This window comes from Entelurus aequoreus, linkage group LG09, assembly GCF_033978785.1.
Source record: "Entelurus aequoreus isolate RoL-2023_Sb linkage group LG09, RoL_Eaeq_v1.1, whole genome shotgun sequence".
Taxonomy (NCBI): domain Eukaryota; kingdom Metazoa; phylum Chordata; class Actinopteri; order Syngnathiformes; family Syngnathidae; genus Entelurus; species Entelurus aequoreus.
This window is the reverse complement of record NC_084739.1, coordinates 21,235,936-21,263,110: the sequence shown is the minus strand read 5'-3', so window position 1 is coordinate 21,263,110 and position 27,175 is coordinate 21,235,936. Positions and strand designations below refer to the sequence as shown.

The 27,175-nt window shown below is 38.9% G+C and overlaps 1 protein-coding gene across 10 annotated transcripts in view; it reads right to left on the bottom strand.

The window, feature by feature from the left end:
- Nucleotides 1-848: 848 nt before the first annotated feature.
- Nucleotides 849-27,175, bottom strand: part of adgrb3 (adhesion G protein-coupled receptor B3) — a 332,693-nt gene continuing 306,366 nt past the window's right edge. For 6 of the 10 annotated variants that reach the window (XM_062058297.1, XM_062058300.1, XM_062058298.1 and 3 more), the window contains 12 exons: nucleotides 25,982-26,132; nucleotides 23,174-23,243; nucleotides 22,726-22,792; nucleotides 18,042-18,145; nucleotides 17,247-17,345; nucleotides 16,851-17,022; nucleotides 16,647-16,742; nucleotides 14,555-14,594; nucleotides 9,941-10,611; nucleotides 9,715-9,750; nucleotides 8,800-8,904; nucleotides 1,025-1,881 (listed from right to left, as the gene is read on the bottom strand). In XM_062058297.1, the coding sequence (XP_061914281.1) occupies nucleotides 1,693-1,881; nucleotides 8,800-8,904; nucleotides 9,715-9,750; nucleotides 9,941-10,611; nucleotides 14,555-14,594; nucleotides 16,647-16,742; nucleotides 16,851-17,022; nucleotides 17,247-17,345; nucleotides 18,042-18,145; nucleotides 22,726-22,792; nucleotides 23,174-23,243; nucleotides 25,982-26,132 (1,800 nt within the window). In that variant the 3' untranslated portion in view covers nucleotides 1,025-1,692. The other 4 variants (XM_062058301.1, XM_062058302.1, XM_062058299.1 and 1 more) reach the window with 3 other exon arrangements.

The window sequence follows — 27,175 nt, the reverse complement described above, 5'->3', positions numbered from 1 at the left end:
CTACTGCCGCACACTATAATTAAATACGTGGGGAAAAAAATATGACATCATAGAAACTGGCAGGTTTTGTTGACAAAGTTTGAAGGAGATGCAACATTGTGATTGGCAGAAACATGAACATGTGACAATCGGGGTAAAAATACGCTAGAAATGGACCCTTTGTCATTTCAACTGGTAAACTGTAATTATGAAGGTTAATTTGTGTCTATTATGAAAGCTTTTTTTTTTTTTTTACATTGAATTTGTGTAACTGAATATTTTGCATTTGAATTTTGTGAACTTAATTTTTTTCACATCAAATTATGCTGACTTAATTGAAAAAAAATGCAGTTTTAAAATTCAGTGTATAAAAATTCAGCGTAAAAAAATCAGTGTTAAAAAAATGCATGGTATAAAAAATCAGTGTAAAAAATATACTCTAAATTTTTTTACACTGAATTTTTTTTACACTGAATTTTTATCCACTGATTTTTTTTTACGCTAAATTTTTATACACAAGATTTTTTATACACTGATTTTTTTACACTGAATTTTCATACATTTTTTTTTTACACTGAATTTTTATCCACTGATTTTTTTTTTACGCTGAATTTTTATACATTAAATTTTTTCAAACATTTTGATACACAGATTTTTTTTTTTTACACTGAATTTTTTTCAATGAAATAATTTGATGTAAAAACATTCAGTTAAAAAAAATTAAGTTGCATACATTCAGTGTCATAAAAAAGCTTTCGTAATTAAGACACAAATAAACCTTCACACCAATAAGTCAACATGAACACGACAATGAATTGTGGCTATTGGGAAAGTGAAGAAGAAGCATAAAGTTGACACCACGTCTGAAGCAGTACGAACATATTTCCTCTTTTATTTACATTCCTTTTCAAATGTTAACATTTTCGCGAGAACTTTTGATCAGGTTGGCATTATTTGTATCTCTTTTTTTCTTTTTTCCTCATTAAAATAAATTGGCACAATCAAAACATATGTAGACAAAAGTTTATTTACACCATACAACATGTTGTTTTTTGTTTTTTTAAATATTTGATACAGGGCTGCAGATGGGAGAGCTTGCCGGGGGAATCCTTCAAGCGGGTCCTGCAGTATTAAAGTTGTGAAATATATTATTTATATAAAAGTGAGTCATCTTTATTGCATTGAAAGCAATGAAGAATGTAGCTGGACACACATTCATTGGAATATTGACACGAAAGATCCTCTTTGCCTCGTTTCTTACTAGAAAGTAAAAAGTGTCGTAATGGCCAAACGGACTGTTATAAACGCTTTTAAAAACCTGCATAAATATATACATTGTGCTCCTGGGTCTAGTGGGGACCAGACCCCATGAAGCTGGGACCACATGGCGTGTCGTCTGCTCTGTGAGCTTTCATCTGTGTTTTTGTTGTATTCTTTTTTTTTGCCTTTGAGAGAACACGTGATGGTAAATATTGTACACCAGGCTGCCCCGCACTAAGTACACTAGTGAGAATACAAAAAAGTAACACTGATGGTTTTCCTTTCACTTCTCCCCCCCGCTCCCCATGTTCCTCAGTGTGTCTTTAGTCTTGTGTTGGCACAGGAAGTCTCTGCCGCGCTCCGATTATCCACACATGAATGCCAAGGCTGTTAGAAAAGTCTGTTGCTTTATTCAGTGCAAAATACTTCTGTCCTCCTTCCGTTTGTCTTCCTCTACACCTCCGTTTGGAAGTCCCCTTCCTGGACGTCCAAGGGGAGGTTGACACACTTTTCCCACTCTGCAGGCGTCATCTCCAGTGAGTCCTTGGCGCTAGAGTCTAGTACATTCATCGTGGCGTAATTCTGGTACTCGCACGCCGGGTTGTAGCTCTCCCACGGGTTCTTGTTTGGCATTGCCTTGTCCTGCAAATATGGACGCCGCGTTAGCGCCACGCCGTCCTCGCCGTTTGACCACGCAATGAAATGGAAGTCACTCAAAAGCAACGCATGGAATCTTAGCGCCGTACAGTGAAACCTCTCACTTTTAAAACATGCGTTAAATGTACAGGTGCTTAACCCGACCGTCATGGTAGTGTGGAGAATATTACAATGCATAGGGACAATTGTTTTGATTAAACACTCGTGTTAAAAAATAAGTCAGTAATAAAAGTATTTTATTGTAGATTCCCCATAGGGCGAATCTACAATGTGTCTTTTTTCTTTTTTAAACATTGTAACTTATAATACAAGTGTAAACATAAGCTTAAAAGAACTGCACTTTTTTGGGGAATTTTGCCTATCGTTCACAATCATTATGAAAGACAAGACGACTGATGGATTTTTTTTAATGCATTCTAAATATTAAATAAATGTCAATAAAAGTCCACTATTTCGCCCATAAAGTCCAATAAATAACCGTTCAAAAACCGCCAACAATATTCTCTTTCTGGATTTGAATATTAACCAAGTATTAGTGATATTGTTATTATAAGCGCTAACACAGACGGACTATTTATACTGGCAAAGTGATCACAAGCTTGTGTCCCTATGTTTACATCATCGATTGATTGATTGAGACTTTTATTAGTAGATTGCACAGTACAGTACATATTCCGTACAATTGACCACTAAATGGTAACACCCGAATAAGTTTTTCAACTTGTCCACGTTAATAAATTCATGGTACATTCGACTGATCAGCTGCTTCCTTGCTCCCTGTAAGTTCATTCTAAATCATAAAATATGCATCTCACCTGGACAGAATAAGTCTGAGTAGGTAATCCGACAAGTTGGTACACTTTGACAGCCATTTAGGACCCGAAACTAGCGAGGATGACACGAAAAGACGCTTGGCGGACAGTAAGTGATGTTGTATTATGTCTGTTGGCTCACATAAAGTCTACTGTGAGTAATAATCAGTGATGAAGGGAAAAAAAAGCAAACGTTGTGATGCGTTTTTTAAATTAGCTGCTTAAAAAAATCTAAATACGTCAATATTAAATGTTATTATAAATGTGCCGGTTATCATGTAAGTAAAACCTCTATGGAGGTGTTTGGATGTTTTTTTGAGGGCTTTATAGGCTTCATTGCAAGCAAACTTTTAAACGCATTTAATATTTAGAATGCGGAAAAAAAAAAAACATTGGTTGTCATTTCTCTCAATGTTTGTGAACAATAGGCAAAATTCCAAAAAAGTGCAGTTCCCCCTTAACTGTAGGGGTGATCAAAAAATAAATAATAAAAAAAATAAAACATTTTTAAAAAACAAGTTTTTAGGCCATTTCCGTGCTTACTCTAATCATACATCAACGGCCAAGAGGAGATTTTGTAACATGTAACCTGTTGTGCAAAGGTTTTGTTAACATTTTTAAAACAAGAGTACAGTGGAACCTCGATTTACTAACACCTTTATTTGCGTCCTTTTCATTTTACGAACGTTTACATTGCGCCAAATACAGTATGCCCGTGTGTGCGAACCATGTTTCGGCGTACAAACACTTCATTCATTTTGCATGCTGCTTAAGGCCATTGTGGCCTCCAGTTTAATGACATTACATCCTGTACACGTGTGCACGGCTATTTTGAAGAGCTTGGACAGCCAGCAACACTTCTGACGAGTTTCTTATCACATGTGTCGTACCTTGCGCCGGTCAGAGCTGTGTCAGCCTTTCTCACTTTGCATGATCAGAAACACTTTAAATGTGTCCAAACTCTCAGTCTTGCTTTAGAGCTTCTGGTTGCTAGACAACCCCTTTGAGCTAGCGTTTTAGCTAGTTAGCCTCCAGCTGTGGCCCCTTCAGTTCGAGGGTTTTTTCAGCAAAAGGGAGGTTTGTTCCGCAGCAAGTCTTCAATTGTGATGAGACCAAAAAAGCTGCCATAGCGGACTTTTATTACAGCGGAGGAGAAGGCACTACCTGGACACAACCTGATGAAGGATCACCTCACACTGCTAGTTTGTGAGTTTGTGCTAACGCTAGCGGTGACTACGTGAAGCCACAGCTCGTTTATTACTCCGAAACTCCAGAGTGTTCAACAATGCCACAAATATTCGCAGACACAAGGTCAAATAATATTATTTTTGTTTTGTTATTTATTCAAGACATTTCAGTGTGTGTGCTTGTGTTGACACTTAAGCTTGCTGTAATGTTGTTGTGGTTGGATAAGAAAGACATTGTAGAGCCTCACTCCCTTATCTTGGTTTGAGATTATATATATATATATTTTAGGGCTGGTCGATATATCAATATACTCGATATGTCGCGGGTTTGTCTCTGTGCGATATAGAAAATTACTATATATATATATATATTAGAACAATATGCAATAATTTACTTTCAAAAATATTTAGCTTTCTGCAGACAGACTCAGAGCTTTTGTCTACATCATGCTCTTAATATTAAGAAATAACCAATAAAAATTATACAGTGATTATAATGTAATCATAATATATAATAATAATAATGCAAGTAACCATTTAAAAATATATGAACTTGTATTTCTCATTATTGTAGAATTGTTTACCATTGTACTGTAATTGGAAGGTAAATACATTTTTATCCTAAATAAATAAACAAACAAATTAAATGGACACATTTTGGTGAGCAAAAATGTAATTTAAATAAATATTGAACATCTCAAAGTGCATTTTTTACCCAGTCTTTTTGTTTATTGCCATCAAGTGATCACGGTATTGTCACTATTTTGTCCGTGTTGATGGGCGTATATTGCCCTTCCGATTTGAAGCTAAAATATTACCAAACGGGACATTTGGCTTTATAATCATATTTTGTGTACCTCCTATTTTTGTTTCATTGCGGCCGGTCGCGAGTAGGGAAGCTGTCTGTCTTTGCTTCCTGCATGTGTAAAGCTGGCACGCCGTTCTCCTCCACCGGGACAAAGATTGTTGATGACTGAAAAAAAGGGCTCACCGGTTCAGTTAATTCTACTGTTATATATACGCATTCATGCACAGAGTGAGACGTCTTTCTCCCTGTTTGAAGCGAGAGACGAACAAACGTCCATTCGATGTCGATTAATCGTGCAGCCCTAACGCTGACCGCCATTAACAATCTTCTCCAGGGCTACTTCAGCATGTCGCCTGGATTAATGTATGATTAAATCCAACGAGGGTGTCCAATTGATGTCGCGCAGACCACCCACTGAACATGTCTGTGTTTTTATGGCACTGAAAAAAACCCATCACAATTGTATAAATAGAGCTGTACGCATCATGTAATGAGGAATAATATTAAATGTTAATACCAATAACAAGCATAAACACAAATATGTGTCTTTAAACATATAGATAACATCTATTTTGCCTTTTTATTAGACTAATTATAAATGATATGATTACTAAGCATCCACACTCCCCAAACGTTCCCGCAAGTAGATTGCTGATCTGTGGGAAATAATATGGTTTACCTGACAGAATACATTGTTGTGATCTATAATCAGGATTTCAATATTGACCAAATAATTGTGCTTGTTATTTTAGCTATAACGTAGCCCTACATGTTGGTCACTCTGTCTTTGTGATTTTTAAATTTTAGTACAGCTGCAAAATAATCCATCAAGAAACAGAAGGAAGTTGCGAGTGATAGCATTTTGATAAATAAGGTGAGAAATGCTTGTAGAAAAGTACGAAGGTATCCTTTCCGCTCCGCTGATCACCGTCTTCGCCAATATGTCTTCAATAAAGGTAAAAGTGACGCAACAGTCATGTATTTATATTTATTGTTTTCTGCATGTAAAACTAGAATTATTCTGTGTTTTGAGTTGATATTTTTGGGTGTTTGATTTAAATTACTTCTGATGGGAAACTTGTACATATCGTTTTTTGGAACAGATTACTAATAAAAACCAAGTTACTACTTTATTAGATAGCAGATAGTCGGTGCTACAGGTACTACTAGGCGGCTAGCTAGAAAGCTCACTTCACACAATATTCTCACCACATTTTCCCTCTTAATCTTTGAGGATGATTCTTCCTTTGGAATATGGGTTAAAAAGCCAAAGCACAAACAAGTTCTGTCAAGTTAACTTACTTTCTGAAATTAGTGATGCTCACGGAAAGGAGGTCATGCGAGATCCAAATTCAAACGCACTAGTTTCGGTCACAGACCTTGATTCTTATTTTATCCTTGGAAAAAGTAAACCCCCAATCGTACGAATCTGGGGGTGTTTACTTTAGAGGTTCCACTGTAGATGTGATGAACTTTACTTCACTATGTACCGGTACTTCTAATGTGTGCCCCATTTGTGTGCACATTTTTAAAGACGTTTTGGCAAAAAGGAAGGAGGCGCCGCTGCGTGGAATATGAAATGGAAGTCATTCCTGAGAGAATCACTGCAGTAGATTCACTGGTGGAGTTGAAGGGGGGGGAAAGGTTGTGAATGTGCTGTCTTCTATGTGACTGTTTGCACTGCTAACTGAGTGGACTGTATACTGTACATGCATTATACATCTGCTTGTCTAAAATAAATGAAATAAAACTGAAGCTGTGCTAACTGAGCAGTTTGAAGTGTCTTTGGGCGTTGTCAGTCTCACTGTGTACAAGTGGCACCAGGAGCATTCAGCAGCAGTGTTTACATCATTGATTGATGGATTTTGGTGTTGTTAGTCACATTGGTATGGTGCACCCGGGAAGCATTCACAACACTTCACTTTTTCCACATTTTGTTATGTAACAGCTTTATTCCAAAATGTTTTTTTTAGAGTTCGCAGATTTATTCAAAATTCAAAACTAAAAAATCACATGTACCGTATTTTAAGTCACAGTTTTTTTCATAGTTTAGCCGGGGGTGCGACTTATACTCAGGAGTGACTTATGTGTGAAATTATTAACACATTACCGTAAAATATCAAATAATATTATTTACCTCATTCACGTAAGAGACTAGACGTATAAGATTTCATGGGATTTAACGATTAGGAGTGACAGATTGTTTGGTAAACGTATAGCATGTTCTATATGTTATAGTTATTTGAATGACTCTTACCATAATATGTTACGTTAACATACCAGGCACATTCTCAGTTGGTTATTTATGTGTCATATAACGTACACTTATTCAGCCTGTTGTTCACTATTCTTTATTTATTTTAAATTGCCTTTCAAATGTCTATTCTTGGTGTTGGGTTTTATCAAATAAATTTCCCCCAAAAGTGCGACTTATACTCCAGTGCGACTTATATATGTTTTTTTCCTTCCTTATTATGCATTTTCGGCAGGTGCGACTTATACTCCGGTGCGACTTATACTCCGAAAAATACAGTACTTAAGTATTGACTTTTGCTAGCAATTACAGCCTCAAGTCTTGGTACACCTATCTTTGGGCAGTTGGGGCCATTTCTCTTTGCAGCACATCTCAAGCTCCATCAGGTTGGATGATAAGCGTCTGTTTTCATCCAGGATGTCTCTGTACATTGCTGCATTCATCTTTCCCTTTATCCTGACTAATCTCCCAGTTTGTGCCGCTAAAAAACACCCCACATTATGATGCTGGCACCACCATGCTTCACTGTAGGTATGGTATTGGCCTGGTGATGAGTAGTGCTTGGTTTCGTACAAACATGATACCTGGCATTCACGCTAAAGAGTTCAATGTTTGTCTCATCAGACCAGATAATTTTGTTTCTCATGGTCTGAGAGTCTTTCAGGTGCATTTTGGCAAACGTTTTACTAAGAAATGGCCTTTGTCATGCCATTTTACCATACAGGCCTGATTGGTGGATTGCTGCAGAGATGGTTGTCCTTCTGCAAGGTGTTCTTCTCTCCAAAGAGGAATGCTGTGGCTCTGACAGAGTGACTGTCGAGTTCTTGGTCACCTGTCTGACTAGACTAAGATGAATGCAGCAATGTACAGAGACATCCTGAATGACAACCAACACTTCCCATCCAACCTGATGGAGCTTGAGAGGTGCTGCAAAGAGGAATGAGCAAAGACGGACGAGCGAAACTGCCCAAAGATAGGCCAAAAACTTGGCATGGTATTCAAAAAGACTTGAGGCTGTAATTGCCAAAGGTGCATCAACACAGTATTGAGCAAAGGTTGTGAGTATTTACGTACTTGTGATTTTTTTTTTTTTTATAAAATAAAAAAAAAAAAATATATATATAAACAACATATATATATATATATATATATATATATATATATATATATATATATATATATATATATATATATATATATATATATATATATATATATATATATATATATATATATATATATATATATATAAATATATACTGTTCACATTGTCATTATGGGGTATTATGTGTAGAATTTTGAGGACAACAATGAATTTATTCCATATAACACAATGTGGAAAAAGTCAAGCACAGTAAATACTTTCCGGGGGCACTGTAGATGTATAATAACACAATGTGAATTAGGTCAGTTGTAGTGTAAATGCAGTCTTAGAAGAACAGCACGTCAGGTAAAGGATGTGGATAGATTAAAATATCGGCCATGCATTCATGGAAGTTGAAATCATAAAGGATGATGTTGCTAGGTAGATAGATGATGTAAATCAAAGTGCATTCATGGCCTTGCATTGGAATGGATGCACTCTCGATTACGGCAACATTACCAAGCATCTTTCTTCCCTGAGACTGACTGGCCTTGAGGAGAAAATGTGTCATTCCCTTTAAGAGGAGAACAAGGGGGGCAGCCCACTAAATGTCCAAACCCCCCATGGCCAGCTGGTGGCGCTAATAAGGAAGGTTCACTTCCATAAAACGCTGTCATTAGCATAATCACACACATGTACCCTGCCCTAACAACTAAATACGCCTTTTAAATGTGGCCCACTGTTTTCCTGTTACTCACCATGCTGCCCATATTTGGTATGTCTCGAAATCGGTCCAAGGTTTGAAATTTCTGATTCAGTTCCTGGAACAGCTCCATGTGTCTTTTCCTCGTGTGCATGACTTTCTGCAATGGCAAGGGTTTTTGCTTTGGTATTGACAGCCAATAATGGAAATGCATCTTGTCTCCACCCACTCGGACTGTGATCAATGTGTTGGTGTCAAGGTAGTTTACTCATGGGCCAGCATCTGCATATACTTTATACGTACAGGAACTGACAAAATAAAGGAAACGTTAACTATTTCATTGGACATGGCAAGAGCATCTGCATTTAACTTAATTCTTTTGTGACAAATTGCCTCATTTAACATTTTGTTGGCGTAGAAGAAATCCTTATAATCCAATCTTGGCGCAGGGCTTCTATTTAAAGAGTTGGTGTGTGACTACTTGAACGCAGAAAGCTTCTCATGCCAGAACAGCTGCCAGAAGCTTTGATTGTACGTTTCCTTTACTTTGAAAGGGTACTATATATTACTATATGCAGTAAAACCTGATTTGGCAATGCGATTGAATGCGGGAAAACCTGCCAAAAGTGGGTGGGAATTAGCATGCCAGGACAAGTAGTTGAAATCAGATATGGAATGTGCAAATGTCTTTTAAAGCATATAATTTCCAAATTAACATAAAGCCGATGGATGGATGACATGGAGGACAAAATGTAGATGAGAACGCTCGCCCTGTTTGTCTGTGGACAGCCTTGATTTTACCTCAACTATACAATAAATCTTGTTGGGTCAAGGCTGTAACTCCAATAAGCTTAAGAGGCACAACAAGTACGAGTAAATCAAATGACAAACACAAGGATGGCTTTGCTCCGTAGATTGAAAAAAATAAGACGGATGCATGTCTGGAGGGAAGAAACGTGTTTTGACATACCTCAAAGTCCAGATCAGAATAGCGTGATTTTCGTCTCTGTAAAAAATAAACCAAGTACATGAGAGTTTAAAGCTTTTTATACTGTAAAGTGACACACACTGGCCACAACATTAGGGACACCTCAGCTCAAAGATTCCTTCAATAACAAATACTGTATATGACAGTAACTATACATTATACTGAGGTCTCATGCCTAATGTTGTGTCTCTGTAGCTGCATTATGTACCTCTAAGGAGCTCATAGATATCGTGGATCCTGTCTCACTCCTGGAGAGACCCGCACTCTCCTCCATCTCAGCGAGGAAGTTCTTGACGGCCGTACGCGGTTCGAAGGGCAGGTTCTGCATCTGATCTGGGGCGCTGGGGTACTGCTGCTCCAGGTTCACATTCATGTGGTCCATGCCCGATGGGCTGATGTTGAAGTCGGGACTCATCTTGTAATGCATCAGCCTCTCGTGCTGCAGCGCATCCATGGTGATGTTCATCTTGGCGTCGTCCTTTAAATGTGCGGGCAGAGTGGCCGACCCGGAAACCACCGCACGGGGCATGACGATGTAGTCCGTCTCCATCATCTGGCTCTGTTGTGGGTGGCCCTCCATATCGTGGCCCCCCATGTTCTGGTCACTCTGGCGCATGGCGTCGTCGGTGCACAGATACACGGCGCGCCGCAACTCTGCGTTGCTGTCGGCAAGCGACTGCTCCTTTAGATCGCCCACTCCCATAGACATGTGCAGCCCCGAAGGCTGCTGGATTATCACTTTGGAGATGATGTTGCCAGGCAGCGTGGAGTAGTTGAGGCCTTCAGGAGCCTTCTCGTCCTCCTCGTCATTGAGGGAAATGCGGGAGAGGGTGCCTGTGATGGTGGCGGCACGACACGAGCCCATGTCTTTGTGGAGGGCTATGAGGAAAGTATCAAACCAGTTATCAACAAAATTATATTAACATTATCAAAAGAAAAGGAGACCTTCAATTAATTTGTAAATAGTGTATTGTATTCTAAGCTGAAGCCGACACAGATGCAAAAATGAACTTAGGTTTTCCAATAGAAAAAATATGTGCCCTCCAAAGAAGCCCTTTTTCTTTCAGTTTTTTCAACAAATGACAGAGATTTATTTATCTGTTCCAAATAAAAGAGATTTCAAAGTCTGACAAGAGTAGGGATGATGTTTGATAAGAAATTATCGAGTTCGAGCCTATTATCGAATCCTCTTATCGAACCGATTCCTTATCGATTCTCTTATCGAGTCCAGATAGGTTGTTGTATATGGAAAAAAACACAATATTTGGTTTAACAAAAGCTCACTTTTATTATATCAGAAAACAATATAATCTAATAAATAAATAAATATTGACTGTTACCCCCCCTAAAAAAATAAAATAAAATAAATAAATATTGACTGTTGTTACCCAAAGTATATTATTATATTATTTTTCAGAAAAACAAATATATACAGTAACACAAAAACAACCTGTTTCTGTGATCACTATAGGTGTATAAATAATAATATAGTGTTAAATAAAATCAGTCCCTTGGGCACAAAACTGAAAATAATACAGCTCTCCAAAAAGTGCAATTCTGCTGCTATTTGACATAACTGTTTGTTATGATGCTTTGACATTTTTGCACTTCATATCTTTATTGAAATAAAATTCTATGAAGAGAAAAGTTGTTTGCAAATGTGGTTACAATGCTAAAAAATGAAAAGTTAAAGCTAAAAAAAGAAATATACTTTATTGAGTTAAAATCTTTCTTTATAGGGGGAAAGATGTGATGTTATGAGCTCGGGAATATAACAACTACACTACCCAGCATGCAACGGGAGTGACGAGCATGCGAGGTAGCCCCGAAAAGTGTTGTTGCATGTCGTCACCCGGCAGCTAATGAGAATGAGGTTATGAGCACGCTGTGAAAGTAAACGTCAAGAACTCAGCCAACACGCCTCGTTTGCATTATTTACAATTAGACAGACAGCACATATACAGTGTGATTTTGTTTTGTTTACAAGGAAAGAAAAACAAAAGTTAAAAAAGGGAGATCTTGTCATATATGTTGTATATATATGTATGTGCTGCAGTTGCTTAAGAACGTTGCGACAGCTGCCGTAAAGAAGGTGCGTTGCTAGCCTGGTTGCTATGTTTCCGGTTGGTCGTAAAAGTGTTCGTCATGTGTTTGTACCCTGCTCAAATCTCTCAGTAAAGTTATTCATTGGATTATACCTTTTGTTTTGAACTTTTATACACCTTGGAGCGCTTTTTCCTGTCCATTTTTTTCCTGCTTTCGCTATCTGCGCCTAATGACTGAGCTACGTTACGTCATTTCTTGTGATGTTACACGGAGCATTTCTGGTCTGGACGGGATTCGTTCCGACGGATTCGATTAAAGAACCAACTCTTTTTCTTTACTATAATGGTCTCGATAACAGGTACCGGTTCTCAAAAAGGGATTTGAGTCCGAGGACTCGGTTCTTTTCTTATCGAACAACCGGGAAAACCGGTTTCGAGTATCATCCCTAGACAAAAGCACTTACACACTGCAGACATTTGCCAAGGCATTTTTCCACTGTGAAATGTCTAACACTAAAATAATCAAAATTAAGACTTTATGCTAGAACATAGATGTATCCATCCACCCATCAATCTATTTTCTACCGCTTGTCCCTTTTGGCGTAGCACATTGTTTACACCAGCAGCGAGAGCGATTCGGACCGAGAAAGCGACGATTACCCCGTTAATTTGAGCCAGGATGAAAGATTCGTGGATGAGGAACGTGAGAGTGAAGGATTAGAGTGCAGTGCAGGACGTATCTTTTTTCGCTCTGACCGTAACTTAGGTACAAGGGCTCATTGGATTCCACACTCTCTCCTTTTTCTATTGTGGATCACGGATTTGTATTTTAAACCACCTCGGATACTATATCCTCTTGAAAATGAGAATCGAGAACGCGAAATGGACATTCACAGTGACTTTTATCTCCACGACAATACATCGGCGAAGCACTTTAGCTACGGAGCTAACGTGATAGCATCGTGCTTAAATGCAGATAGAAACAAAAGAAATAAGCCCCTGACTGGAAGGATAGACAGAAGATCAACAATACTACCAAACTCTGGACCTGTAACCACACGGTTAATGCTGTACCGCCTGGCGAAGCCTAGCAATGCTGTTGCTAACGACGCCATTGAAGCTAACTTAGCTACGGGACCTCGACAGAGCTATGCTAAAACATTAGCTGTCCACCTACGCCAGCTCTCATCTGCTCATCACCACCCGTGCTCACCTGCGTTCCAGCGATCGACGGCGCGACGAAGGACTTCACCACGATGATCGGTGCGGTTGGCGGCCCGGAGACGGAGGAAGTCAAGGTGAGGACAGCGGCGCGGCGGCGGGCGTTGTAGCTTTCGACGACACCCCGGCCGCCATCAGAGTCGGCAAGAAACATATATTTCCCCAAAGTTACGTACGTGACATGCACATAGCGCCACGCAAGTACGGGCAAGCGATCAAATGTTTGGAAGCCAAAGCTTTACTCACGGTAGCGCGTCTGCTATCCAACTCAAAGTCCTCCTGGTTGTGTTGCTGTAGCCAGCCGCTAATACACCGATCCCACCTACAGCTTTCTTCTTTGCAGTCTCCATTGATAATTGAACAAATTGCAAAAGATTCACCAACACAGATGTCCAGAATACTGTGGAATTTTGCGATGAAAACAGAGCTGTTTGTATTGTGATACAATGGTGTCCCAATACGTCCGCTTCAACCCTTGACGTCAGGCGCAAACGTCATCATACCTAGACGTTTTCATCCGGAAGTTTCCCGGGAAATTTAAAATTGCACTTTATAAATTAACCCAGCCGTATTGGCATGTGTTGCAACGTTAAGATTTCATCATTGATATATAAACTATCAGACTTCGTGGTCGGTAGTAGTGGGTTTCAGTAGGCAATTAAAGAACATTTGTTTCATTTTTAGACATAAAAAAAGCGCTATATAAAATATAATTTATTGATTGACTTATTTAAACAGAAAGTTGCACACAAAGAGCTACACTGATGCAAACAATAACATCATTAATTTCAATAATTCAATAATTGAATGCCCATGGAGGACATGAACACCCTTAAAGCCTGTTAAGTAAATTCTCATCAACTTTTATACCTGAGGTGACAACACCAAGTGTGACTTTTGCTCTAATAACAATTGTAAAACACTGTTAGCACAAAGGAGAGGGCTGTTTTACTACAGTCTGTGTCTGCTCATAAGTTATTCATGCCACCTGACTGTGCTTGCCTTTTCGTGTCAGTTAGGTCCATTTTAGTCCGACAGGGTTGAGGAATGTTGGCCAAAAGACCTTCTGAGAACTGAATGAATTTGAGCATTAGATCTGCGTTTGTCCTAATCTTTAGGAAGATAACAAAACCTAAAGTATATTCTTGTCTGCGGCTTAAAACAACTAAAGGTGGAAGTAGTGAATGGGGGGAATAAGGAAAACATTAAATTTCCATTCATATGATTCAGTTTTTATAAATAACATTCTCCAAAGGCAACAACTGCTTTTTGAAGGTGGCAAATATATTTATAGAAATCCTGATGACAAAATTCCACACAAAAACATTGCAGTCTCTTATTAACTTAAAATCTACATACAAAGGAAGTAGCCAACAGCCTTTTTCATACGGTTTTGTTCTCAGATTAAAGTCGGGTGCTTCGGTAACTGTGAAAAAAGTCCTGTGGGGATTGTTGGTTGTTATGTAACTGGGGCTATTTTTACTTGTGTAACCTCATTTTTGTGTTTTAATAGATGCGAGGCGAGGATATTGTTGGTAAGAAAACGTGCTTCTTACCTGATCTGCAGGCGATGTCCACGTCCTTCTCAAAGTCAGTCTGCAAGTACATCACGGTCACATGATCAGAAAGACGTTTAATGTACTTTTTGAAATATAAGACACACCTCCTGGTATGATAAGAACTTAAACCTATAAACATATGTTGTATTGAGCCTAGGGCTGGGCGATATGTCCTTTTATTAATATCTCAATATTTTTAGGCCATGTCACGATACATGATATATATCTCGATATTTTGCCTTAGCCTTGAATTAACACTTGATGCATATAATCACAGCAGTATGATGACTCTATGGGTCTACATTAAAACATTCTTGTTCATACTGCATTAATATATGCTAATTTTAAACTTTCATGCAGAGAGGGAAACCACAACTAAGTCAATTTACCAAAACTGTATTTATTAAACAGTTATTAAGCAGTGGCACAAACATTCATGTCATTTCCAAAACAGAAAGTGCAAGATTGTCGGAGACATTTTAAAACAAGCTATTAGCACACTTTTGTGCATGATGTCACTAAGATGACATTACAAAACAACACTAAATTAAAGTGCACTTTTTGTACAGAGCGCCACTACAATAGTTTAAAACAAATAAAGTGCACTTTTGTGCATGATGTCACACCAGATATTTCAATAACTGTCAAATAAAAATGAGCTGCATAATAGGAAATCAAATAGTGTATGTCCTTCGCTATGTGGTAGGTTACTGCGGACGTTGTCTCCTTCTGTTGTTGACTGTTTTTGTCATACGGTGTTGATCTGGAAATGGTTGCTTGGGCATTTTGTTGGTGTGGCACCGAACGGAGATGTTGACATGCGGAGTTTCAAGCACTCTTCATTCTCGAGCGGGTGACTTTTCAAGTCACATTTCAAGTCATGCTACAAATTAGCAGTGGTGCTACTTTTTGTGGCAACGCTTTTGCCGCACACTTGACAAATTACCGTTGTCTGTTCGACATCTTCCCGCTTGAAGCCAAACCACCCCCAGACGATGGACCCTGTGCCGTTTTTCTTGGGAATTAATTCTTCCTTCATTTGTTACCAGATTCGCACCTTCTTTCTCTCGTACTACCACTCGCACCACTCCGTTAGCACCACAGCTAACGTTACCATTCCGCTACCTCTCTGCTCCGCGAGAGCGCGTGACGTTGCACGCGCGACAGTATGTGACGTATGTAAGAAGGTGCGCTTGTTTTATGTCTCTGTGAGAAGGAGAGACAAGAAAGAGTGAGGAGAGCCTGTAGTGTAATGCCCACAGCTAAAAGCAACTGCCTGAGAACGTATACTCGAATATCACGATATAGTCGTTTTCTATATCGCACAGAGACAAACCCGCGATATATCGAGTATATTCGATATATCGCCCAGCCCTAATTGAGCCATACTTTTAATACAGATTTCCAAATATAATGTGTAGATGTACCTATTTAAGTGGCCAAGTGGTGCATATCTATGCATTATGATGCAGCAATGGGAAGCATTTTGCACCTGCTGCAAATGACGGTTTTGAACGGAGAGAGCCAGACACCATTTTGCTTTTGTAAAGACTATTTCCCTCAGAGGGGTATTAGAATACTAATGGCAGATCATTTCTCCATCATGCCAATGGCATAGTTGCTGCTAGATGAAGAGACTGGTATCCCAATTTCAGAGGTCGGGCCGAGAGCAGTGCTCCATTATCCCCGCAGGTGAAATGAGAGAGATGCGTGCCTGGCAGGGTGGGCCTGGTAATTTCAATCAAACCGAAATAGAGGGTTGAGCTTTGGGTCTAAGAGGAGCACTAATGTCATATAGCGTCTATTCTAAGATAATTATTAGCCACTGCAAAACAACGCAGTGCTATATGGAGGCAAATTTTGTGGAATTGCTGTGGTAGACCATTTCATTTCATCTTGTTTGGGATGCAGTTGAAACTTTGACTTTAAAACAATTTCTGGCCAAATGGAAATGGAAATGGAAATATAAATAAGTTAACCACTAAACTAGGCATAAAAGCATCATAACATACAGAACCCAACTGCTAGGTAGAAAAGAGGCTTTAGATACATGCTAACGATTTAATAAAAAAGAGGGAATTGCACTTACCATAATCTGAGCATGGCCATTAGGGAAGCCGCCTGTTGCATCACCACTAATTGGATCTTGGCAGTTTCTGAGTCGACATCTGAAAGCATCTTGTACCTGAAAACAGGCATATTTGCACTGTCTGAGTTGAATTCTTGCAAATTATCAATATATCTCTTTGCAGATATTCATAAATGATTAAAAAACATGCAGTAGATGCTCTACCTCTCGTCGCAGTATACAGTGCACCATCACTATGACAAATCCCTGCAGTGAGTCAAAGACTGCAAAGAGGATCTGAAAGAGGATAGAACGCTTGTCCGTCATTGCGAGCACTGCGGACATCCAGGTCAAGGCCAGTAGAGGTAGGACGACGCAGGAACTCCATAGGGACGCCCTGTGAGAAGGCATACAGGATGTATCGAGGAAATATTGCATATAACTGCTTTGTGCTGGTTATAATATAAGGGCCATTACATTCATAAACAAGTTTTTTTTATTTAACGTCTGCTGTGATGTGATTTATAGTGAGAACAGCAGTTGCCATGGCAGTGGCTCCACATTAGCGTGGTGGACCTGCTGTATATGCAGCATTGTCTTATTGATTCACAAGTCACTTACATTGCATTGCTAGCTGTAGTGGCTGACAAAGCAGTCGTTGATACGACACCACATTTGGCGCACTTGAGAGTTAATCCCGTGTGAGGCTCACTCATCTGTCTGTGGGACAGAAGAGACAACGGCGTGACCAACGATGTTAACAGCCACTCACTCTGCATCGTTAGATATTAGTAACGCCACATGCAGCCAGCTTGTGGGCGTAGTAGTTTCATCTTGAACTTATTCTGCCAAAGAAATGTGTATTCATGCCACTCCCAAGAGAGAGTTGGCCTCGTTATGTATATGTTTTCCTGTAGACAATTTAAATGAGCTCTGAAAATAAACGTATAATAAAGCAGGTGTAAATAAATATTTATAACTTTTTGCTCCCAGACTCCCCCTATGTTTGTAAAGTGTAATTTTCGTACAAGCAACTGTCATCCAGATCAAGATCAGAAGTCATGTAGATAGATGGAAATAGCAAATAAAAGCTTTGTTGCAGACATCTGAATATCAAAATAACATAACTTGAAGCTTAATGAAATGCAGAAAAAACAAGGTCAGAAGAAAGCAGGACAAGAAAATGTATATTAATGTAATAATATATATAAAAAATAACTGATCATTATTTTCCCCAATTCATTGATCAAAGAAATGTAGTTGAATGCCCATCTCTACTAATAACAGGTAATCTCCTGAAATGAACACACAATCATTCAAATGTGCTGTAATTACAAGATTATTAGGACACATCAAGGCTTAAAATCATGCAGCACTTTCATCATAAATAGGAAAGAAGAAAATGGAGGTACTAACAAGGACGTGCTGTCATACCCTGCACGATGCTTCATCTTCTTGTCCAGTATACCATCTCTGGACACTAATTTATTAAACACCAAGATACCGATCACCATGTTAACCTGAAAGTGAAAGGAACAGATTTTCAATAAATCAGACCATTGCAACGATTATTCCAAAATAACTGTTAAATGTATGGTATGCCGACATGACATTACAATTAGCAGAAATGATTGATGTCACTGTCACATTTTTACCCCCATCTCGATCTCGTGTGTGTTCACTGAGCTTTGACCTCCAGATTCTGTTTTTTCTAGCTCATATCTGTCGCATTTTAGCCGGCGGATGAGCCATACCGTGCACACTCAGTCCGGCACGGCAGCCTTAGGAAAAGATCTGCCTAATAAGACACACTTCTTCCTCTGAAAGGCACCTTCGACCAGCGTTAGCGGCAACTCCACTGACAGAAAACGGGAGCAGCAGTGTACAATACTGAGTTTAATGCAGAGGCATTACTCTCACAAACACTGAGGGCCTGATGTACTAAGATCCAAACACCACACGCTAAACACTGTATAAAACTGCGTGTACTGTTAGTGGGCGTGTTGCGTGTGCTATACAGGGCTTTCACTACAGACACACTCAATTATTTGCTGTACATCCATGTTAACATGCTCCTCCTACTTGTCACGTTTTTATGGTAATTTTAGAAGCAGTCCTGTGGTGCATCTATTCGGGAAAACACTTTAAAATGTTGCTCATGGGAGAGGCTGCAACACTAACTGCGAATGTGAAGAAGATTATGCAAGAAAATGCATATTGGAAGAAGTATTTTGTCCACGTAGGAGATATGTTATTAATATATCTTCTATATGAAAAACCAAACATCATAAAATAAACGCATCGATTGAATTTGTTTTAATCAGCCCCCTAGTCATCCAGTAGCTGTAAAATTACAAAATTATATTGCTGAATAGACAATATTATGGAAGTATTATTGTAGCAAGATTATTTGCGAACGTGTATCTCAATCTGAGCCTGTGTAATCCAATTTGTGTGCGTGTGTACCAATTGGTATGTCTGTATATCAATCTTGACTGAATGTATTCAGATCTGCGTACGTGTTTTAGATCCGCGTATGTGTGTTTTAAATTTGTCTGTCTGTCCCTAATCATAAAGAGCCCTTGATAGGCTGTCTACTTACACGAGACTTATGCGACACTTCCGCCGTGTAAGATTTGAGCGAACGTATCCAAATGCTTGAACATGTAATACAACTTTATGAAAGCGCTTTCAGAAGTGCATTCGTGTAATACAATCTGCGTGTGCGTATCTATGATCTGTTTGAAGCAGGAACCCTCTATTGGCTGTCTTTTTTACACGTGACTTTTGAGACACTTCTGCCTTGTACGATTTGAGTGTGCGCATTCAGAAGTGCATTTGTGTAATACAATCTGCGTGTGTGTATCTGAGGTGTCCTTACATTTAACCAACCACGGAAGACACCACGCAAATTTAAACCAATCAGAAAAAACGTACAGCTGAGGTGCGTGAAAGAGAGACGCCAAGACCCGCCTTACGTTGTTTCTGATTTGTTTAAATTGCGTAGTGTTCCGTGATGGTTAAATGTAGGCACACCTCAGATATGCACACGCAGATTGTATTACACGCACGCACTTCTGATTGCGCGCGCACAAGTTGTATTACACGCTCACGAATCTGGATGCGCTCGTTTAATCATACACGGCATAAGAGTTGCAAAAATCACGATTAAAAACGACAGCCAATCAGGGTTCCTGCTTCTCGCAGATCATATACAGGTACAGGCAGATTTTATTACACGCATGTGCTTCTGAATGTGGGCTCACAAATTGTATTAGATGCTCACGAATCTGGATGCACACGCTCAAATCTTACACGGTAGAGGTGTGGCAAAAGTCACGTGAAGTAGACAGCCTATGGAGGGTTCTTTATGATTAGGGACAGACAGACAATTTGAAACATACATATGCTGATCTAAAACACACGTACGTGGATCTGAATACACACACTCGGATTGATATACAGACACTCAAATTAGTACACACACACATGAATTGGATTACATGTGCACCGATTGAGTGCAAATACTTTTGCTACAATAATACTTCAATACAATATGTCTGATATTTCTATTTTTGACAGTCCATATATATATGTTGACAAACATAAGCACTGCTGCTACGCAACTGCCTCCCTTTTTACAGCTGTGTAACTGTGTCAGTTTGCACATACTTTTTAGACGTGCTAAATAAAGACACAAAATAGTTATCGCAGTTAAGTTTTACTCATGATAAATCAAACTGCCTGTGTTAAACAATTATATTTGCATCTTGTCCTCCCAGTATTGCTTGGATTCAAAACGACGTCACGTTCGGACCACGTTCAGCTCATTGAATACGAGTTGTGGTCAAGCCAGCGTCTGTTCTCAATGGGTGCTAGGCACCATTTATTCTTTCTCAAAGAAAAATGCCCTATGCTTGCATTGTTTTTGGCTGTACGAACCGTTTAAATCGCGAAAAGGATAAACAATTCTTCAGAGTTCCTCGAGAGGTAATCAAGAATGGCGGAAGAATGCAAGATTTTATTAAAAAAAAGGCGAGAAAAGTACCACGCACTCCAGTCCAAGGGAGCAGAGAAGAAGAATGCACGAGTTTGCAGTGACCAATATGTAAAAGGTTTGTTTGATATACTTTTAACATTTAGTGTTTCCCATTTATCTTGATATTATTTCTATTTTTCAAAACACATTTTTGCTATGAGTGTTTCAAAGAGCACCAACTCAGCAAGTCTAAACAAGAAAAATCAAATGTGAGCAAAACCTAAAAGAGTTAAGCTTTTACCAAAAGCAACGATCATAAAGGAAGCTTTCCGCACAAACACATTGTTTAGATCTATAGTTATATTTTGATAAGACGGAAAAAACCTTAACAAAGCAAAAACGATGCATATTTATCCAGGAGAGTCTTGATACCAATGACCTTGACCCAGCCACATACAAATAAGTTGTAGACCTCCATGCTTTTCAAAGTTTTCATCTGTTGTGTCGTATAGAATGATGTCTGGAGCACACGATAGTTCGCTATGTTTGTGAACTCCACCGATGAATAATCTTTTATCACTCGACAAATCTCGTCTTTCTGTGTTGGCCCTGCGATGAGGTGGCGACTTGTCCAGGGTGTAACCCGCCTACCGCCCGAATGCAGCTGAGATAGGCTCCAGCACCCCCCGCGACCCCGAATGGGACAAGCGGTAGAAAATGGATGGATGGATGGATCACTCGACAAATTTTTTTTTAAATTTTATTTTATTTTTTATTTTTTTTAAGTATAGGGATTTGTTTCATTGCATAGTTGGATTTTTTGCTCATATCTGCTTTGTGATGGACGATATAGACCCCTTGTGTACTCAGATAGTGCGTGCTCTGCTTGCTGTACAACAGCCATCTTAGCCTAGTTTATCACCACTGGTTTTCACATTCGAGAAGAAATCACTTGTCGTAATACAAGCAATTGTGGACGTTGTGATAATCAGCATATATTCTGCATATTAATGAAGACAGACAGGCTAAATGAATTGTGCTTCTTATTCTGCTCACTAAATAGACGCTGTCCACAGGTTTAGTAGATCAGCTTTGCGGGTACTATCATGTTTGTACGTGTTTTCGTAAACGCAAACATTTAGTAGATCAGGCCCTTAATGAGTGCCTAAAATGGGACATGTAAGATTAAGGAAGAGGGCATTCATTTTAGCCAGGGTACTTTGTGGAGCAGCGAGGATTTTGTTACATCTATAACGAGGAGTGTGTTGGTGAGGCGGCAGAGCAATGGGACATTGACCTCCATAATCACTTCTAAAACATCATCGTTTATGCCCCTTAATCCACCATTTACTTACACGCCTATTTGTTTTAACAGACAATTGTTGCGTCACCTTTACATAACCTATAGGTCGAATGAACGCGACCTGAAGCTTCAGACTGCGGCTGCATCAGAAGCATATCTTATTTATATCCACATACAAAAGAGGCCTGGGTTGGATTAGAAAATAAATCGGAATTGTACTGTTCACTTTAACATAAAGCATTCAGATACATGTCACACATTGGCAAAAAAAATTGAATTGTTTGAACATAGCCCTAAACCTGTTGTATAATCAATTTGATTGTTACTCCTGTCACTCAATAATAACTGCCACCTTCCATAACAGAAATAAACAGAAGAAAGAATGACAAATAATCCACACAGTCAAAGCCCACAGTTCCATTGCTCATGCAGAAGCCCATATGTAATATGGAGATGTGTCATAATTAATTATATCCTTCCTTTCACCAAATATTAAATATAATGGTTAAAAGACCTCGAGAGGGACAAGCAGGAGAATATGGATGGATAGATGAGTTAGAAGACTTTTCTAGAAGTCTTCTAACTATTTTATGGCTGCTATCTTTTCCACAAGATAGTTTCCAGTTCAGAGTAAGAAACATGCAATAGTATGTACTAAATGCCTAATGGGATGCCTATACTTGCAATTTTGACCTCCACCTTAAATACTTTGTTTCTGTGCTACTTGAGCTCAATTACAATTGCTTAAATGTTGATGGCATGCCAATTTCTCACATCTCCCCTGTAGTCAAGAATCGGATCTAATAGTTGAAACTTACAAGCACAACAGCAGCTGCGGGTCCAACAAAGGCATACAGGAGCCCCCCTTCCAAAGACAACCAACAGCTGCAGAGAAAGGAGACAGCACAGTTCACTTGCAGCCATTAACATCTGAGTTAATGGCACACACAATAACATAAGCTTGTGTTTTCCGTAATTGTCAGGGGAGCAGGCGCCATATGCTGTAACTCTACTTGCACATTTTCACACACTAAAGAGATTCTAAGCAGTGTTCATTCCCTCAGTATCAAGCTGAGATACAACTCACAAGAAATTGGGGTCTTGCTGAGCAATCTCTAAATCCGATCGGGTTCGTGGTACTGTCTTTATGGCCCTATTTAAGATAAGTGAGCCACTGCGGGGACACTTAATCATTACTTTTAAGTGTCCCAATAGATGTACTGCATGTACACTGAATATCAAAACGTTTAAAAAAGATAAACTTACTATAAGGGTGTCCCATAGCCTTTTGTTTTGGTGAATCCCATCGATACAGCAACCACTAAAGCCGGTAAACCTTGAAGAGAAAACAATCAATAATTAGTCAATCGCTTTTATGTTATTGGCAAAAATGGAAAGTTTTGTTGTCAGAATTGTGCAGTGAAAAAGTTTACTACATACCAAACAATAACTTACACAATAAAATATGTGTATCTGAATTTGTCAACAGTGCACCATTAAAGCTGAAGAAGAAATCAGAATCTATTGCTATTTCAATGATAAAAGTCCAGGCAGCACTACAGTAAAAACGCTTTATCACAGTACAGTAAAAAATATATATATAAAATCCAATGCTCTCGCATGATGGGCTCAGTTCTTACAACTGTGTGCTCAGAATATTAATGTTCTGGAAAGCGCATGCAGGTGCTATTGATGTAATCAGCTTCCTAGAGTCAGGAGGCGCATGCAGCCCCCGTGGTCATCCACAATCACTCTCTGCAGTACTGAAGAGGTAAAGTGTACACATGGGTGTCATAAATCACCGCCTGCGTAGATTCACAATATTTCACATAGGGGGAAATAAGAGACAACGAGTTACATTTGGCGTGCATCCTTTTTTCTAATCTATTTTGAAAATGATTAGAATATAGAAGGTTATGCAAACAAACTGGATTTCAATCAATCTAAAATGTTGGGTAATCTGTCTTCCTCAACATCCGATGATGTACAATGGCATCTTTCTTATGAATCTATGTGAATAGGAGCGGCTCTCAGGAAGCAGTGGCTGTGCAATGACTAAGAGAGCCATGTTTGTTGCTAGGTAACAAGAAGAATGAACGTGGGCTCTTTCAAAAACAAACTGATTGTTTTCTTCTTTTAAAAAGGAGACATTTTTGCTCATCTGAGAAAAGGAACTATTTGGACTACACAGAATTTTTTTTTATCAAGTTGTTAACGTTGGATTTTGCCTCGGCAATACAAAATCACAATGTCAAACTGTAATCAGACTTTACAAAGCTTTTCTATTTAAAGTGTTTTAACACAACCAGGCATGTGATTTGACCACAATGAAAAAGACTGAAAACATTTCCGGGGGTCTGGGGGACGAAGGCCCCCCGAAGCTCCTGGTTTTTCACCAATTTAACATGCTAAAATTAACAAAGACAGCACCATTTGAAGAAAATATTTTAGTGTTTAAAGACATGAAAACATCATTAATAGAACATACATAACCCAATTATAATAATGAATCACTGTATATGGTTCAGTCCCAACAGTATTTAGTCACTAATATTTACATCTTGTGTTCATTTCACATCCACAGGTGTCACATTGATCAGTGATATTATCTACAGTTTATTTACAGTATTACCACCTTACTTCAGTTCACTTCACACATTAGCTTTCTCGGAGAGCCCTAACATGAGCCTTCCATGCAAATTTCTGAGCAGCCTGCATTTTCCTTTTGGTCTCTGCTTTTGTAGCTTCTTTTTTGGATTTTTGGATAAATATAACAAAATACCAAATGTAAACATTTCATTCTTTTCGCCAAAATAAGATATAAATTTATGAAAATAATTAAACATGTTTAGTATTGTTTACTCATATTTGAAAACAGGAAATAATAATAATGTGAGGACACTGACATATTGCATGAAACAAGTGTGAAAATATTTACCTTCAAGATTGTTACACCACTGACAATAGTTTCAAGAGACTACATAAGAACTTAATATTACAAAATAGTATTATATGCAAATTTATTTCAAATAAATTGTTAACTGGATTCAATAATGCGACTCTTTGAATTTCTGTAATTTCATAATATATTTTCACGTGGCTTTTTATTTTTAGAAAAACCCATTTATATTTCGCAAAGCAATAATTGGTTAATATTTAAAACAAACATGCGTATTTCGCAAGCAAATATTTTTTAGCTTACCTCATTATTAACAACCCTGTCTGCAACTGAAGTGGGTTGTGGGTGGATCTTACCTCTCCATGTCACTTTCGGTTGACATCCAAAAGTACCAGCTAGTGAAAAGTTGGTTTTCCTTGCTTCAAGTTGTTTCATATGTTTTTGGCGTTTCGCATGTACTTCCAAAGCCTTGAAACCTCGTGATCCATAGTCAATATTATCATGACACCACGTGCACAAAACCTTTCCGGGACGATCGATTTTCCGAATAAAATCACCGAACAAAGTCGTAACTTCCTTCTTCCCAACAGTATCAGTGATTTCCCTTTCCATCCAGTCCCATCGAATTTTATTTTTGACATGTTTATCAATTTATTTTACTCGTAAAGCGTCCTTTCCCTCGAGAACCGACATCGTTTACATATGGAAAATGGCGGTATGATGACGTTATTAACGTCATCATTCATAACAGATGTCCTGATTGGTCACAAGGAAGATATCGACCAATCAACTACGGCGTAATATAAACTACGTCTCGAATCTTGATTTAGGGTCGGAAAAAAAAACGGAAAAACGGAAGATAATTTTTTTTTTTCCCCGAGATTAAAAAAGACAGAATTCCGACTTTAGACGGAAAAATCACATGCCTGCAAAACGTACCTCATAAAATCTATACATAGACTTGTAATAAACGCTAGTGCACTCATACCCTTTTCCTGCAGCAGCACTGCAACCTGCTGCAACACCCTGGCCCCTCCCACCCACCTGATAGTTCAAGGCTGGTCGTATACCCAAGGTAGTTAAGAGTAACAATCAGGCCTCGTCAGAGACATAAAATTACAAAAAATATTGCATTTTATGTTGGAGAGGTTTAAAAAAATCTGCTGTTTACTTACCCCAACCAAGACAGAGAAAACGCTTGCGGATGAGCCTAGTTCGAACCTTTCCTGTCACTGCCATGTACGACTGCCAAGCCTCTGTGAGAACCCAGCAGAACGATGCCAAGAAGAAGAAGTGCAGAAGGGCTGTAGTCATAATGCAGACACCCTAATCACACATGAGAGAAAAGGCAGGTGGTAAATTTATGAATAATGTTCTGTAGGCTCGGTTTGAATTATAAATATTCCCTGAAAACAAGAGGTGCTGCACTTTCACTCAAATATCAGTTGTCTGCACGGTATCAGAGGCTACATTGCCCCTTAAGATCAGAGCAGGGGCTGGTGGACACAGCATGCCACAGCATCACATTCCTCTGCATTGACCCTCATTAGTATGCCCTGGACCCCACCTGCAGGCATGTGAGTCAAGGTCAACTGCTGTAACCAGATGCACAAAACCAAAGAAACCAAAACACTTCCTAAATGATAAAGGAAGCCTGCTGGAGGCAGCAGATAGCATTTAAGCCCAATAATAAAACGGTCTTTTGCAGCTTCATTAGCTGTTACCTCTTTGTTCCACAGAAAAACAATGCTGAAGGGGGATTGTTTAGGAAAGGATTAGAAATAAAGAGGTATCATTCAGTGTCTCGTCAAGGCAAACACATCTGAGTGAGGAGACGTCGCGCTTTTTATCCCGAGTCTCAGGCAATGTAGTTGAGTCTTGGGTCAACACTGACATATACCATCCCATCCCAGGGCGTCCACACTTTGTGACTTCCACCACGTAAGTCTCCGTTGAGAGAACCGCGCTAAATCCATCCCCTGTTGTGCTCACAAGGTTCAAACAAGAGAATAATCCGTATTACCTCATACTTGACAAGTGGGTAGGTATTTGCTTAAACCCACAGGGGACATTAGACACATAAATGTGGAATGAAATACGACATGGCACTTTTGGTAGAGTAGAGTCTTTCATTGTAAAGGATGTTATGCTAAAACAATACAAAATCTTGAGAATATGTTTATTATTATAGTTGTCGTTTACAGTCACCTGCATTATACCGTTAACCTAATGGTGCAGTACAATGTAATCGCAATAACATTTTTTTTTTTTTTTTAACTACCGTAATGTCCGGACTATAAGCATATACTTTTTACCTATGCTTTAATCCCTGCATTTTATAAAACGGTGTGGCTAATTTGTGGATGTTT